The sequence below is a fragment of the Prionailurus viverrinus genome, chromosome F1, assembly GCF_022837055.1.
Source record: "Prionailurus viverrinus isolate Anna chromosome F1, UM_Priviv_1.0, whole genome shotgun sequence".
Taxonomy (NCBI): domain Eukaryota; kingdom Metazoa; phylum Chordata; class Mammalia; order Carnivora; family Felidae; genus Prionailurus; species Prionailurus viverrinus.
In genome coordinates this window covers 25,587,639-25,605,183 of record NC_062577.1, presented here as the reverse complement: position 1 = coordinate 25,605,183, position 17,545 = coordinate 25,587,639, and the positions used below count along the sequence as shown (strand labels likewise).

The 17,545-nt window shown below is 37.9% G+C and overlaps 1 protein-coding gene across 2 annotated transcripts in view; it reads left to right on the top strand.

Annotated features, from left to right (window-relative positions):
• Positions 1-5,040, top strand: part of TOR1AIP1 (torsin 1A interacting protein 1) — a 45,335-nt gene extending 40,295 nt beyond the window's left edge. For both annotated transcript variants that reach the window (XM_047839685.1, XM_047839687.1), the window contains one exon: positions 2,661-5,040. In XM_047839685.1, coding sequence (XP_047695641.1) covers positions 2,661-3,448 — 788 coding nt within the window. In that variant the 3' untranslated portion in view covers positions 3,449-5,040. The remainder of the gene's footprint in view (positions 1-2,660) is intronic.
• The last annotated feature ends 12,505 nt before the right edge of the window (positions 5,041-17,545 follow it).

Below are 17,545 nucleotides of genomic sequence, written 5' to 3'. Positions count from 1 at the left end.
TATTTTAAACACTTAAGAGGAAAAAGTATATATTTTACTAGCAGTGAAATTCTTTAAGGACAAACTATATGAAATAACATCCGTAAGACTAAGAACAATTATCCATAAGACTATCCATAAGACTAAGAGCAAAAGTTAATAAGCAGCACTACTGATAATAACCAAGTGAACCTTGCTGAATCAAAAGAAAGATGGCACATAGCATGACATAATAGGATTACCATGGGTTTTAGAGTCTACAGACTCGACCACTTTAGCCTTCTGTGTAGCCTTGGGGCAAGTTTCTTTAATTCTCTAAGCCTCCTTATTGTCCTGAATAAGTACTAAGAAAAATCTTCACAGTGACTCTCAGGCTTTGGTCTCATATTGCTTTCTACTAGCAAAATTAATAAATACCTAAAGAATATATATACATATATACACACGTATATGTACATATACGTGTGTATATATGTATATATATGTATATATGTATACATACATGTGTGTATATATATATATGTATATATGTATATGTGTGTGTGTGTTATACCTGTCTGTATTTACCTAGAAATTAAAATTGAAAAAATTTTAAAGTGCCTATTTATTTTGAAATAATTTAGTAAGAATAGTGACCAGTTGCTTGTATTTTCTAGTCTCTTTAATGCCTGGCTTAATAAAATAGAGCTGGATTCTCATATCTCCTTCATTCAGTATGTTACAACATGTTGTTTTGGTTGCAGTATACGCCACATTCCAGCTTTATACTGATAATATAGATTTTTAATAGTCTTCAGGTAATTGTGGATATTCTGATAAACTCAACAAGGTACTTGAAATGTGAAACCTGAGACCATATTAATGAACTTTTTATGTTGTTACCTTAAAATCCATTGGTCTTTCTTATACTTTGAATGGAATATCATGTAGTGATCATTCAGAAAATACTGGTTCACTAAGTTATGTAGATCTTCCAAATGTTGACACATTTTTAATACAGTATAAAAAGGATAACATTTGTTGATATCACCACCAATCTCAAGACAAAAGTTCTTAAGTATTCAGGAGCTGTCAAGCTTAGAGTGGCAGATACAGTATTTCTACAATCCTAATTTTCACTTTAAACCATGAATTCTGTAATTGGCAACAAATATTGTTAGCTGTTTTTCTAGAAACAACAGACTTACTTTGTTCATCTTCAAGAAAATGTCTGCCAAATACTCAAGTCTGACTAACCATTCTTTGTCACTTGTTCTTAAAAGTACTAGTTCAGTTCAACTCAGCTGCACAGAGTTCTTTTCCTCGAGACAACTACTGTGCTGTGCTGGGTAGCAGAAGTACTTTAGGTATATTTCCCAGTTCTTCACATAAAATACTAAGATTTGTGCTCAAGAGTTGAGTATTAATTAAATGAAAAATTTTGCTTTATGAAGCAGTTTCACTGATACCCTTAAATGAATGGGTGTCAATACAAAAACTGTATTACCACTACCCTGATTCATGCTAAGGTATCAGTTGTTTTTCCCACCATTGCTTTCTTTGCACCATCAATGCAAATGTCCACATGGCGGGAAATGTCGGATAACATCTTAATGTTGTGAGAATAGCTTTAACCTCAAGGACCTCCTTGGAATGATCTCAAGGTACCCACCAGTCACACTTTGAGAACTATTTCTCTAAAAACTCTGTAGTATAAATAAATAGAAGGTATAAAAGTATTATTGTTGTTTTCCTGTTAAATGAAGTGGTATATGAGAAAGTCCTTTATTAAACTGGAAAGTGCTAGGTAAATGTAATTGGTATCATTATTGCCAATAATAATTAAGGATGAGTTGCAAACTCAATTTTTTTAATGTTTATTATTTATTTTTGAGAGAGAGAGAGAGAGAGAGAGAGAGAGAAAGAGACAGCACATGCAGGAACGGAGGAGGGGCAGAAAAAGAGGGAGACACAATCCAAAGCAGGCTCCAGGCTCTGAACTGTTAGTACAAAACTCGACTTGGAGCTTGAACTCAAGAACCGTGAGATCACGACCTGAGCCAAAGTGGGACACTTAACCCACTGAGCCACCCAGGCACTCCATGAGTTGCAAACTCAATTTTACTGGTATTAACTTGCATTCCACAAAAGATAGGCATCTGCAATTAAAGGGACAGCTACCTATTATAATATATGGAAGATATTCACTTACAGTGCATCCTTTTTTAATCCCTTTGTATACTTCAGAAACATTCCACCTTGGATGATCAGCTACATGAATTCTGAGCATCTAAATTTAAAAATCTATTTTGTATTTTAGTATCATTAACCTTTTAGTATTGTTTATCTCTCAAATATTAATAGTAGTAATAATAGTTTTGCTTTAGAAATTATCTTATTTCTGACTTATGTCATTTCATACATTTAAATTCTATTTTTTACTCTAAGACTTTTTATCATTTTGACATTGAAGAGGCATATTTACACACATAACTTAAAACCTAGGGGTGTGAGATTTTCTTGAATACATGTGATAAACCTTTCTTTAAGAAAATAAATTACCCGCTCCGTTCTTTAAATTCCTTCCACTTTTAATGTCTATGGAAATTAATATTGGTCTTATAAGTCGTTTGTCCTTGAATCTAAGAAAATGATCACTGGCATTTCTTTTTCTTTCTTTTTTTTTTTTTTTTCCTGAGCAGAAGCAGCTGGACAACCCAAAAGTGCATCTTTTGTCGAGATGAAGTGGTGGTGCCTGCTCGTTCTGGTAGCTTCTTTTGCCATCGGGAGTTTTCTCTTCGTTCGTACTCCTGAGGTAAAAACCACTCCTGTTCAAGAGTTCCAGAACCAGATGAAACAACTTATGAATAAGTACCAAGGTCAAGATGAGAAGCTGTGGAAAAGGAGCCTTACATTCCTAGAAAGACATCTGAATAGCTCCCAGCCTCGGCCTCAGCCTGCTATCTTGCTGCTCACTGCTGCTCGAGATGCTGAAGAAGCACTGAAGTGTCTGAGTGAACAAATTGCTGATGCCTACTCTTCTTTCCACAGTGTCCGTGCCATCCGGATTGATGGGGCGGACAAAGCTACTCAAGACAGTGATACTGTCAAAGAAGAGGTAGACTGGGAACTGAGCAACGGGTTCACGAATGGCCAGAACGCAGCGGTGGTACATCGCTTTGAGTCACTGCCTGCAGGCTCCACTTTGATCTTCTATAAGTATTGTGACCATGAAAATGCAGCCTTCAAAGATGTAGCCTTAGTCCTGACTGTCTTGTTGGAGGAGGAGACGCTTGGAACCAGTCTAGGCCTAAAGGAGATTGAAGAAAAAGTGAGAGATTTCCTCAAAGTCAAGTTCACCAACGCTGACACACCCAACTCCCACAAACATATGGACCCGGATAAATTGAGTGGGCTCTGGAGCCGTATTTCTCACTTGGTCCTGCCCGTCCAACCTGAAAATGCCCTGAAAAGTGGCATCTGCTTATAAAGGGTGACAGAAGACAAAATCATGTCTCAAATTCGGAGAATTTTTCAGCCTTTGTAACCAGAGACAGAATTCAGAGCTCTTTATGAAAGAACTGGTTTCTTTTTAAAGGATGTTAAATTCTTAGGTAAACATGAAACATCTAACTCATTTGTTCACCCTAATTATCTGTTATTTGAGAGAATCATTTCCCTGTTTCCATTAAGATCTGCGTTAATGATCTCTGAGGACTACAACTTACATGCAGTCCCCTAGTCTGTTTAGACTCGGGGTTGAATCATTACTGCCGTGTTATGACCAGACCAGGTTGGGGGGGATTGGGCTCCTTCCTATGAATCCTCCCAAGTTTATAAGTTAGATTTTTCACAGAGTTTGCTATTAGTAAGGCAGCTCTATAAATGCAACTGTGGGTTTTCCCATTATTCTCTTTTACCATCATTTAGGTGCGAGTTCCTTAGTCAGTTTCCACTTTTAGAAGCAAGAGTAATGAAAGGTCATCTGAGTGTGTTTGGATTGTTTTCTTTGTCTTTGGAGGGCAGGAGAAGGAGGCAAGGAAAAGGAGAAATTGTGGAATGAGGAAGGTAAGGGGGAAAATCTTCAAGATGAAATTTAAAATAAGCCACTGAGACTTAGGTCATTCAGGTATAGCCATATGAACTCTATTCTCAGTGAATTCTGCTGGGGTTTGTTTTTCACGTGTCCTTTTCCTTTAAGAAATTTTTGGTCCTCCCAAGGATTTTAAAGCATGTATATAATAAGATTTAGCATATTTGTTCATTTGACTCTTAAGGGTGTGGTCAGTTCAGAGCAGTTTATTTTGGACATATCCTGAAGCCTTTGTTTTGAACTAAGAAATATAATCGCAGGAATTGGTAAATCACGGGTTAACCGGCTTTCCTGGGCTATCGAAGAAGGATTTGATTTTCTGCGTGCAGTTCTATAAATATAAAGATGCACTATGCACGTGATAAATTTTATTAAGAGTGCCTCGAGCCAAAGAGAAAGTGAACTTTACCATATGTGGAGAATGTTGAGATGTACTACTGTGCATTCCTGTACCGCTGTTGTATTTCAGTTGTAACCTGGCATCTATAACTGACCTTTCTCATCTGTTGACTGCTTTGTTATTCTTAAAATCGTAAGATTCTAGATACACCTTTTTTTTTTTTTTAATTTCTACAAACCTTAAATGAAAATACTGTTTTTAGAATACTAGAGGCAGTCATTGGCTTTATCATTCACCTGTTGAGGATCCTCCCATGCCTGGTAGTAGAGTGTGGTCCGGTTCCTTCCAACTAGGACAACCCGTATTCATAAATTTATACCCTTTATTGAAAATTGTTCCTGACTGTCAGAAGTCAGGTCATCTGATTTATAGAGGATTCTAAAAACAAGAGTTTTTGAAAAGGCTTATTTTATACACATATATTATATGGAGAAACAAATGTTTTTATTAAATGTTTCGCTGACCAAAATAATTTTAAAGAAATTAATGTTACTTATGTCTTTCAGGAGAAATAATTGTAGCAGCTGATCTGTAAATGACTTTAGAAGCTATTTTAGTAATTTAAATAAATTTACTTTCTTGGTTTGTACTCTGTGTGTCGTAAACTTAATGATGATTCATGAACCTTTTCTTTTTTTCTAGTTAATCCTAGAGTTTTCTTTACACTTGAACAATTTTAGTAATTTCTGCTAGGAGAAACAAAGGCCAGAGAATTGTAGCCATTTACAAGTACATTGGTTAAAAATATAATCACCATGCTCTTCTGTTTCATCCAGGGATTTTTGAATTTTCACTATATTGGAATTAATTTAGGTTTTCCTGACTTGGCAGAAGAATCTACAGCAGTGTTTCTCAAATTTGTCCTTCTCCCCTCCCTAAAGAGTGTTTTCAGATTTTTTTTTCCCTAACCATCTACCCCCTTGAAATTTTAATACCATGCATATACCGTATATCTATCTATGGACTATATACATTTTTGTCCCTTATACATATGAAGGGAAAATTTAATAACTCATCAGCTTGAACATAGAATTAGGGTTTCTAGAAATTAGGCACAGTGTGACTTTGGGTGGCAAGGTCGGCTCAGGGAAAACCACAGTACAGTACTGGTCTTACAGATTTCTAGAAACTTAATTTGCTTCCCTTCTTTTAATGACCGTCTTGTATTTAAGGAAGTTTTCTAAAGCTCCAGTTCTCAAGACAAAGATTGGAAGTAAACTTGATTTTCATTCTATAAAGAGAACTGTCATTTAGAAATGAGTTTGCATAGTTCATGCCATTAGTTAATGCCTAAAGATTTAAAAATCCAGTTTCCCTTTGATCTTGGGTCTTTGGAAAGTGGACTTTATGTTGGCAACGTAAAGAAGCATTTCTCTTGAGTAGATCATGGACTATTCTATATTGTCCTTATCAAAGTCTTAGAGTAACATCTTACAGTATGAGGATTCTACTGGCCTTAGCCACCTGGGATGAAGATGTGGGTTCCGAGTGGGAAAACAAGCTGAGGTTGCTGTTGACTGAAAGGAAACTCCTGCCTTGAATACCTCTCTCTCTTTGGCGCAGATTCAGAGAAGTCCTGGTGTGCTTGCAGCCTCTTCTGGATTGTAGGGAAGATAGAGTCTGTCACCTGAGCATAAATAGGGCGAAACCCCTCCACATTTTCATATTGTACCCTTGTCTTTTGCACTTTCTTAGACTTTCAAGGCCCTCTCCCTTCCCCCAATTTCATGCTTTGCTAATTCTTATTTGTTCTTCAGGGCTGAGTTTTTTAGGCAGAACTTCACTGAAATCTTCACTACTTTCCTTCCCCCAGTACTATTTAGGTGCTTCTTTTTTATGCTCTCATTCATCACGTATTACCCCTGACACCACAGTTAGCACGCTTGTACTACCATATGCCTCTGGAGAGCAGGAGAGTATCCTAAATATATGCACAGTGATAACGACAGAGACTGCTCAATCATATTGGTTGAATAAAAACTGCACGCCCTACCTAGTTAGCTAAAGATAGGTAAGTTACATCTTAGTATATTCTTTTTTTTTTTTAAGTCTTTTTTTTTTTTTTCATTTTTTTTTTCAACATTTATTTATTTTTGGGACAGAGAGAGACAGAGCATGAACGGGGGAGGGGCAGAGAGAGAGGGAGACACAGAATCGGAAACAGGCTCCAGGCTCTGAGCCATCAGCCCAGAGCCTGACGTGGGGCTCGAACTCCTGGACCCTGAGATCGTGACCTGGCTGAAGTCAGACGCTTAACCGACTGCGCCACCCGGGTGCCCCGTATATTCTTTGCTTTTTCCTATTATTCTGAGCCTTTTTCTAAAGCGATATAACTACTTCAGCCTCAATTCAATAGTGCTGTGAGTAATTTAAGGAAGGGGACCAATGCCCTGGGAAACTAGTTCTTTTCTGGTGGAAGCAAGGATTATTAGGGAGGGGTTTTCAAGGGGAAGGTGAATGTTAAAAGAGAAAACTGGGAAGACATGAGGTCTTTATGTTGAGATGTGGAGTTTGAGTTTTCTATAAAAAGCAAGTTTCCTGGGACACTTGGGTGGCTCAGTTGGTTAAGCATCCAACTCTTGATTTCAGATCTCATGGTTCGTGGGGTTGAGCCCTATGTCAGGCTCTGCACTGACAGCACAGAGCCTGCTTGGGATTTTTCTCCCTCTTTCTCTGTCCCTACCCCCACTTTTTCTCTCTCTAAAAAATAAACATTAAAAAAATAAAAAATAATAAAAAAGCAAGTTTCCTTACACCTTTTTATAATGCCTACGAGGGTAGTATAATCCAAATAAGTGATGGCTATGAGTGTGGAGAGAAAATGGATAAGAAAAAATATTTAGGTAGAAATGACAAGGCTTGGTTAATTGAATGTCATATTAGGGAAAATACCGCACAGAGGACTCTTCAAAGTGCTGTACTACTAAAAATAACTCTCCATTCAATTTAGCTCATGTATCTTCTCTCCCCAAATACAAAATACACAGTGGTAGACTCAACTCTTATCTCTGTATGTCATTGTTGACTTTTAGCCGTTTGAAGTAGAGAGAGACACATAATAAGTCAGGGATTGTTTGATTGTAAAAAAACAAAAAACAAAAAAAACAGCGCCGTCTAACAAGCAGAAGAGAAAAAGAGGGGTGGGGTGGGTATTGTAAGAATGCATTTCAGACTCTTAACGACAGGAGACTGGGAACGAGAGGACTTCCGATGGAGAGCTCAGCCACCATCCCCCCTGCCTCTGCTTCTGGCTTACTTCACCTTAGTAACTTCCCCTTTGTGACTTAAACGCACAAAGAGAATGAACTTGCTTGGCTCAACCCAATGTATGGATGGATGATCCCTGAAAAGAATATATAATGAAGCATGGCTGTCTAGGTCACTCCTTTAACAGGGACCATGGGGTGGGGATGGGGAACGGCATTTTCCTGAGGTCAGGCCAACAAGTGGGCAGATACGGTTAAGGGACAACTGAATACATCTTCCAATTTATAAAGACCTTTATATGACATGATGCTATACTGGTTAATTAATTTCATTTTCACTTTAAAAAATGAAATAAAGGGTGATGGAAACACTATTAAAATTTTAAAATCTGCGTCTTTTGTCTAGGCAAACTTGTCCTTTTTGTAGCTCTGCTACAAATGTGTTCTGATTTCTTCCCATTGCGTTGATATTTTTTATGCTGAAGAAATACCAGTTATTAACACTTCAGGTACTATCTTAATATATAATAGCTATTACTAATTTGTTATAAGTCCCTCAAAAGAACACTGAGAACCTTCTTTAGTTTTCAGACTGTTTCTTGGGCAAGTGTAATGGTAGGAGACTATGCACCTGATTCAAACTTGATTCTTTAAGTCCCTCCCTGCCCCCCAATTGTAGACAGTACCATTCTTAGGCTAAACTTGAGAATCTACTCCAAGCTATATACTCCTTTATAGAGAACATTCACTCAGTATTTATTCTGGATGGGCAATTTTCGTTCAATCTCTCCTAGTTTAAGTGGCCTTCTGTCATTGTGTCACAAAATAGATGGAACAGATCTACATAAAGGTCTTTATATTTGAATACGTGTTAAGTTGTCTGTCACTCTTTTTACTTTTTGTCAGCTATTTGCCTAAGTGTTTATTCATGCTCCAAACACCGTTTCAAGTGCTTCATGTGTATTAACAGATTCAAGTCTCATAATAACACTGTGAGGTAGTACTGTTACTCCCATTTAATAGGAAACGGAAGCACAGAAAGGTACAGTGACACTTAAGAATATCCAAGTAAAAAGTAACAAAGCAGAGATTTGAATTTGGGCAGTCTGGTTTGAAAACATCTATTGTCAACCACTAAGCGCCTAGTCTCTAGAAACGCCATATGCCGTACTTTTCCCCCAATCTATTCAGGCTCTATACAGGTTGGAGTATTTTTCCAATTTGTAGGTTCTTATTCGTGGCTCTCCTTTAAACCCTTTTCTTTCTTTCCTGCTTGCTCAGCTTGTGGAATCCAAGTACTACCCGCACCAAAAGTCTGAAGACCGTCGTCACACAGTCCTGTTGACTCATACTCGCCTACACTGGCATCATGCTGTTGTAACTAAAGACCTGCAGTGTGGATTCACAGTTCATCTTTTTTGAAACACCTATATGTAACCCAGGTCTTAGCTGTCCCTGCATACCGCACAGGTTTTCGTCCTCTCTCAGCCTAGATGCAAAATGGCACTTCTTTGACTTGCTGAGAAAGAGTCCGTTTGCATCAAAAACATTGGTAATTGCACAGAAACAGAAGGGAACGTATGACTAAGAGCACAAGTCCCACTGTCTGGAGTCTGACCTCCTGGGTCCAAATCCCAGCTCCATACCTTTCTTGCTCAACGACATCGGCAAATCACTTAACTTCTCTCTGCCTCAGTTCCCTCATCTCTAAAATGGGGGAAATAATGTAAATAAATCTTACAGTGTTATTGTGAGGATGCAGTCAGTTGCTATATGCAAAGCACTTTGAAAGTGCTGAGGGCATCAAAGGGTACAATGTCAGTTATTTTTGTTCACTTAAATTCTTATTATCAATTCTTTTCTGTGTGACATCAGCTGGCTGGCTTCTATTTCCACCCTCTTAAGTGACCCTTATGATGCAGAGTATTTGGACTTTCTCCTAGCTTACACCTCCATTACAAACCCCAACCCATCGCAGTTCTAGTCACCAGAAACCCCGTCTGTAAAAATCTGGGGGTTTTATAAAGAACGAGAAAGCTTTTTGTCACATATATAGACTTTTCTCCCATCTTTCCATGGCTTGTTCGACCTCACTATCCTACTTTTTTTTTTAAAGACTTCACTTTTATTCAAACAATTATAACTGGTTGAGATTATTTCCCAAGTGCTGCACAGACTACCCGGTGTTGAACACAAAGATGTGCCACCTAGATCACCTTAAAGGAAGGATGTGTTGCACCAAAAACGGGGCATGTGGTCAGTGAAGAGCCTTCACTGTCAGTCACTTCATGGATTACTTCAGCTGCAGAGAGTCATTTTGCTCAAGGTCATGCCAGGTTAGGGGGAGAGTGGTACACATCCAATGACTGATTAAGGGAATATAAGGGCCAGGCCTTCTCAGTCCATCATAGTACAATTTGGACGGACCATTTGCACTCTAGAGCTTTCCCATGGGGTTAGATGAGGCTATGGTACCTGTATTGTAATGTGACTCCCCCCTCAACCCCATCCTCTTCCTTCACCTCTTTTCCATAGGTGTTCATGCCAAGGGCATTCCCTAGTAAACATCTAGCACATTAAATTTTGTCAGAGTCTGCTTCTCAGAGATCCCAAACTGTCACACTTCAAGCTTAGTGTAGTCTATAAATGGAGTGAATGATAGCTAACATTTTTTGAGCACTTATCGTGTGCCAAGCACCATGATTTGCACCATACATATAGTATCTCATTTAATTTTCATAATCCTTTGAAGTAAATACTATTACTCTCTCCCTATTATAGTTGAGAAAACAAAGACACAAAGCTATACTTTGAAGATAGAATTTGAACTCAGACCATGTGACTCCAGAACTTACATAGTACTTACATTGTTAACCATCACACTACATTCTATCCCATCATAATATCCATTTCTTTTTTTTATATATACATATAATAATGGGTACAATTTAGGGAAACATAGTGCCTGACCTATGGGATCACTTCATTACCTGATGAAATTTACACCTCTCTGTAGAGATAAAATTTGGCAAAAATGTTTAGAACTCTGTTTGAAAGAGTACCTTTCCAATAACAAAGGCAGACTATGGTTCTGATTTCCCAACTTGAGCGTACATTGAACTAGATATTTAAAATCTCTGTCAATGCTGATTCTATAAAACTGGCAAAGTTTGTAATATCTGAAAATACTGTAAACCCCAAAGTATTTCACTTGATGTCTCCTCTGAAAGAGTCTTTATCTCTAGGAGGCCATACTCTGTCTATAGTTCAACAGATGACTCCCACTGTGGTTGTATAGTGTAATACTTGCTGTATGAAATATAGCATCTTCATGGGTACGTTCCAATGAAGTCTTTCTCTTTGGGAATAGTCTCAGAGAATTAGATTTTCTATCATTAGCTGGTAGGTCCCCCAAACCGAAGGTTTGTTCATCTAAGTGTTGTTATTGAATTAGCAGCTCTGCTTTTTGAGTCATGTGGTTGTTCTTGAAGTAACTATTTGACCCTTACCATTTTCCCCAAGGAGATCAATGTGTATTAGATGATTGGACTATAGGTTATGCTCAGATTTAGTCCTAAGCAACTAATCTTTTGCCTTTTTATCATGTTATCTCATTCCCCTAGGAAAGAGACACAAACGTCAAACTTTACAATAGTCTCAACATCTGCCTTAAATCTTGCACACAGTGTTCAGGAAGGAATATAAATCTATATGTGCATGCTAAAAATGACCTTTTAATATGAAATGAAATATAAAGAACACAAACAGGGGCGCCTGGGTGGCTCAGTCGGTTGAGCGTCCGACTTCGGCTCAGGTCACGATCTCGCGGTCTGGGAGTTCGAGCCCCTCGTCGGGCTCTGGGCTGATGGCTCGGAGCCTGGAGCCTGCTTCCGGTTCTGTGTCTCCCTCTCTCTCTGCCCCTCCCCCGTTCATGCTCTGTCTCTCTCTGTCTCAAAAATAAATAAATGTTAAAAAAAAAATTAAAAAAAAAAAGAACACAAACAAGAGCAGTGAATGGATAAGGCTAATATGATTTGCATAGCTATAGTTGTCTCCTATGATTAGAAAGTTGTTTAAGTGCTCTGTGTTTGTTTCAAACCTTAAACATAGGCATATGAGTTTAAACAAACAAACAAACAACCCAAACCAAACAAATTGAAGCATGGTCTCATGGTTTCCTCAAAGAACCAAATTTCCTCAAAACAATACACACAGCACAATGAAGTTAAAATATGTAAAGAGTATAAACAGAAATGAGTAAAGCCAGAAAGCAGTTGAACGGGAAAAGTTTGGAATTAAGGTGCTGGGATAATCAACAAGCCTGGTAATGTTCATTCTTCAGACAGTATGAGGTCATGCTTAAGATAGCAAAATACTTGTGGTGCCTTTCTTCTGAGGTGCTCCAAGTGCTTTGTTGACATTATCTAATAGCAAATATTATCACCCCAATTTTATAGGTGGAGAAACTAAGATACCAAGAGATTAAATAACTTCCTTAAGCATGCACAACGAGTCGGTGATGGAACCAGAAATTTATGTCAGGAATCTAATCTTTTCTGTTCATATCACTAGGTCAGCTTTCCAGATTCAAAAGGCATTTATTGGTGTAAATTTGTTTAAATGTATTTTTAAAACTGATACTATCTTCTGTAAACAATTAAATGAAAATGCTTTTGTTGTAAGTCACAGTTGCTTTTCATGGGAGACATTTAACAGGTAATTCAAAAATAAATGATCCCAGATTCCAAAAAGTATCCACATTAGGTTTAGGTCATTTAGTACAACCTATTTTAGGTATCTAATATAGAACCCTATGAAATTATATCAGTTAGTATCCGATGTCCTAATGGTTATTCTGTGCTTGTGTGTCATACATTATTTTTGGTAAGGTGGGCATGAATAGGAAAGGTCTAGGGATTATTCTATATTTTCTACTCCCACTCAACTCAGAATTGTCCCTGAAGGGGTGCCTGGGTGGCTCAGTTGGTTAGGCGTCCAACTCTTGATCTCAGCTCAGGTCTTGATCGCAGCAGTGTGAGTTCAGGGTCATGGAGCCTACTTAAGAAAAAAAAAGAAAGAATTATCCCTGAAAATTCTGTAATTTTTATGAGAACAAATTATGAGAGGAGGGAGTGGTTCTTGGTTGTTGCCCTTTCAAAAATGTTATTTTGACTTTAGTCCCCATCTCCAAGCTCCTATAAATCTTTTATAGTCTGCTCCATAAACAGAAACTGGCAAAAATCACAAACACAAATATATGTTTATATACTAATAGCAAGTACTTGTGCTAGAAGCAAACTAATCACAGGACAAAAATAAAGTTTGAGAATATTAACTGCATGTAAACTGTATATTTCAAAATGGAGAAATAATACATTTCTCCTTCATTTTGGCCTGAATTTGGGATTAAGGTTACTGATGGGAGATCAGGTTAATTTAGGGCAGAGAGCTGCATATAAACATCCACAGTTATACCCATCCCACCTGCGTGGGCTGGTGACCTGAGAGTTGGGGAAACAGAGAAATCATGAACCCAGCAAACAGAACGATTTGTCACTAGGTAACTCCTATCTTTTTGGTTCAGCCAAAGCACAGAAATCCACATGCCAGTCTTCTCTCTAAAGAGAATCCAACTGCTTTGAGCACCTTTGAACAGGCATGCCTTCTGGATTCAAATGATGGTGGTTCCACGGGTAGCCCTACCACTCTTCAACCTGTGACCCAAAGCAAGCCATGTCATGATGCCATGCTTCAGCTTCCCCTCTCTGAGAGACGGATTATGGTGATACACCACAGGAGTTGGTGAGAATTAAAAAAGGCAATGTGTGTGAATAACTGAGGTTATTAAAGTTTGTGCAAGAGTTATTTATACATACATGTTATCTAAAATTAGTTACATAAAATACATATGTATTAGTTATAACCACTTATATATGTAAAACAAGTATCAGCATGTATTAGAATAGTATTTATGTTTGGACAAATTTTTATTTTTCTTTCTTCCTTCCTTTCTTCCTCCCTTCCTCCCTCCCTTTCTTTCTTTCTTTCTTTCTTTCTTTCTTTCGAGACCATGCATATACACACATGCAACATGCAAGCAGGGAAGGGATAGGGCGAGAGGGAGAAAGAATATTAGGCAGGTTCTATGCACAGCCCGCCACCAGGGGGCTCGATCCCATGAACCTGTGAGATCATGACCAGAGCAGAAATCAAAAGTTGGGCGCTTAACCGACTGAGCTATTCAGGTGCCCTCTCCAACCTCCTTTTTTTTTGTGTGTGAGAGTGGACAAATTTTTCAGTTCATGCTTAATGTATGCAATCACTTATATTTCCAAAAGCAGCTCTCTCTTCGCCATCAATCTTATTCCTGCCTGTCAGTTTTTCTGTAAGGCAGTTCCAGCTGCTCTTGGCCCCTTATAATATTTTGTTAATGCAGTAGGATTTGTAACCAGATGCTCACATGTTCTCATTTCTTGTCCAACAGGTGGGGAGAACCCAATCCTGGGATTCCAGGAGTGGTTTTAGTGGCTGATAAGCCTCATTTAAATCTGTGGGTCTTCTTCCAGGCTGGGCACCCAGCTGCCTTTTTCTATTTTTGGAAGGGCCACAGAAAATCTCCTGTCAAGAGTTTAAAACTTTCCACAGTCTGCAAATAGGTGGTTCACCCCTTTCAAAATATAACCTGGTTTGGTTACATGTAACCTTATTCTGACTTCTATTCTTTAGCGTTTTTTTTTTTTTAATTTAAAAAATTTTTTTAAGTTGCAGCTGTCTTGCTATGAGATGTTCCACTGCATATTTCATTTGTATTATTGGTCCATAAAACAGCATCGAAACAGAGAGATGCCCTAAAAAGAGATACCCTTCTCTTTAGAGTGTTCTGAGAAAAAAGAGGTTGTCTTTTTACAGTAAAGGGATTTCCATGTCTGTTAGCTAAGCTGTTTAAAAGAAATGCCAATAGGGAAAATACCAAAAAGAAGGTGCTGAACATTAGAAGAGACTATTCTTTGAAGGTTCATGGAGATAAAAATAGGAAAATATAATTTTTTAAAGCTTAAAAACATTTCAAAATCACCCATTCAGAAGTATTCTTCCTCTTAAGTATAAAACTTAATTTGGGGAAAATAGGAAAGACGTGGGGCTGAGATGTAAATATATTGTTTGTCCACTCACACATCTTGTTGAGGAAACCTGAGAAGATGGAAGCAAATCTTGGAAATAAAATGACCAGCCTCACCTAATCCTGATCCATTCCCCAACACCAGAGTTTATCTTTTTTATATGCTGTGGATATGCACAGAATATGTATAGAATTATTTTGATTTTATTTACATAAAAGTCAGACTACAGATGTTGTTTAAGCAAGTTGCTTTATTACACTCAAGAATTTTTTTAAAGTTTATTTATTTATTTTGAGAGAGAGAGAGAGAGCACAGGCAGGGGAGGGGCAGAGAGAAAGAGGGAGAGAATCTCAAGCAGGCTCTGAGAGCTGTCGGTGTGGAACTCAGTTCAGGGCTCAAACCTATGAACCATGAGACCATGAGCCAAAATCAAGAGTCAGACATTTAACCAACTGAGACACCCAGATGCCCCAACAATGTTTTTATTAAAAAAAATTTTTTTTTTTGGTGCACGCTCCCTCTCCCTCCCTTTCTCTATCTGAAAATAAACAAATAAAAGTAAAAAGAAATTTTCTTTAGTGTTTTTTAAAAATTTTAAATTAACTAATTAATTTTTAATATGAAATTTATAGGCAAATTGGTTTCCATACAACACCCAATGCTCATCCCAACAGGTGCCCTCCTCAATACCCATCACCCACCCTCCCCTCCTTCCCACCCCCCATCAACCCTCAGTTTGTTCTCAGTTTTTAAGAGTCTCTTTTGGTTTGGCTCCCTCCCTCTCTAACTTTTCTTTCAAGCCCAGCTAGCATCCTTATGAAAAACAAAAAAACAAGGGGCGCATGGGTGGCTCAGTCAGTTAAGGAACTGACTTCAGCTCAGGTCATGATCTCACAGTTCGTGGGTTCAAGCCCTGTGTCAGGTTCTGTGCTGACAGCTCGGAGCCTGGAGCCTGCTTTGGATTCTGTGTCTCCCTCTCTCTCTGCTCCTCCCCCCGCCTCTGCTCACTCTTTCTCTCTCAAAAACAAATTAAAAAAAGAAAAAAAACTCAAAAACAAACAAAAGAAATGTTTTTGAGATGTACCCATTGTTTCCAATGTCTCACAATTACTACAATAAATTAGTTTATGATTTTAAGCCTCTATATTTAAAAAAAAAAAGTCAGTGCCAGGTTTGTCCTAAATCCTAGTTTGCTTTTGACCTTATCAGAAATAGAAAGAGGAAGAAATTCACTAACCCCATTGCTGGGCTCTGTTCCAACAGCACTTCATTACTCATTTTAAGGGGGGATTAGCCATCAAAAATGAAATGTGGATTTGAAGCAATCTTCCAGATAATCCAATCCCAAAAAGCTACTTTGAGCTCAATAGCCACATGTTTAAGGAGTGGACTTTGTTCTTCCTTAAATTTCCACCTAGTTCTCCTGGTCTACTTTATTGATATAATGAATTCATCCAGCTATCCATTCAATGAGTTTTTCTATTAACTGTTAGAGCTAAATGCATAGCACTAGGTTAAACAGGTTATATTTGTTTATATTATTTTTTATTTTAAAAATTCTAGTGTAAAACATACAGTGCTATATTAGTTTCAGGTGTACAATACAGTTATTCAACAATTCTATACGTGACTCAGTGCTCACATCACAATAAGTGTACTCTTAATCCTCTGCCTATTTTACCCATACTCCCACCCACCTTTTCTCTGGTAACTACCAGTTTGTTCTCTACATTCAAGAGTCTGTGTTTTTTTTTTTTTAATTAATTTATTTATTTTGAGAGAGAGAGAGAAGGAGAAAGAGAGAGAGAGAGAAAGTGTGAGAGAGGGACAGAGAGAGAATCCCAAGCAGGCTCCATACTGTCAGCGTGGAGCCCGACAGAGGACTCAAACCCAAGAACAATGAGATCATGACCTGAGCCTAAGTCGGACGCTAAACCGACTGAGTCACCCAGGCGCCCCTGAGTCTGGTTTTTAAAAACAGGTTTGTTTTATTTGTGGTCATGAGGAAGGGCATGCTCTTTGTCAAGGACATGTTTATCCTTTTCATGTTAACTTTACGCAAGATATACTTCCTAAATTCTAGCTATCTTTACCAACCAGTATGAATGAGTAACTCAAAAACAGGGTGGGAGAAAAGTGTAGATCCCATCACTGATTTAACTGTTTGCCCTACAGTCCCATTAAATCTTCAAACCATATCCTATACATCAAACAAAACAAAACAAAACAAAAAAACAAAAACGTACCATAAAAGCAGAATCTCTGCTAACGTTAAGTCCATCCAGGTTAAATTCCTTGTTCTAGAGTCATAGGGCAAGTCATAGGGCAAGTCAGTGTGAGTAGAGGCTTTGGAATCAGATGTAGGTTGGATCAGTAATGTCCTGCTAACTCAATATGAAAGTTTCAAGCCGTTAAAACCTTGTGGTGCTTTATCGCAAAGTTTTCATTCTCAGCAACTGGTTTGTGCAAAATCAATGTTAACTGCATTTATAGATTATTTGGAGAGGGGTTAAGATCTTTTTTCGTGTTGGAAAATAATTTCCCAGACAATCTAAATATAATTCTGTGCTTATTTAGTCTTGTTTGCTGCTAAATTCATTGAAAGTCTCTCTGATTTCTTTCTTACGAGTGATGTCTTGACCTTCCCAGATAAGGATAAACGTTTTACCTAGCAATAAAGCAGAACCAATCTGTTTTAATATTTACTCAAGAGGTTGTAAGTAAAGTAAGTGAAGTAAATGGCTCTGTTTTAACTTTACTAGAACTT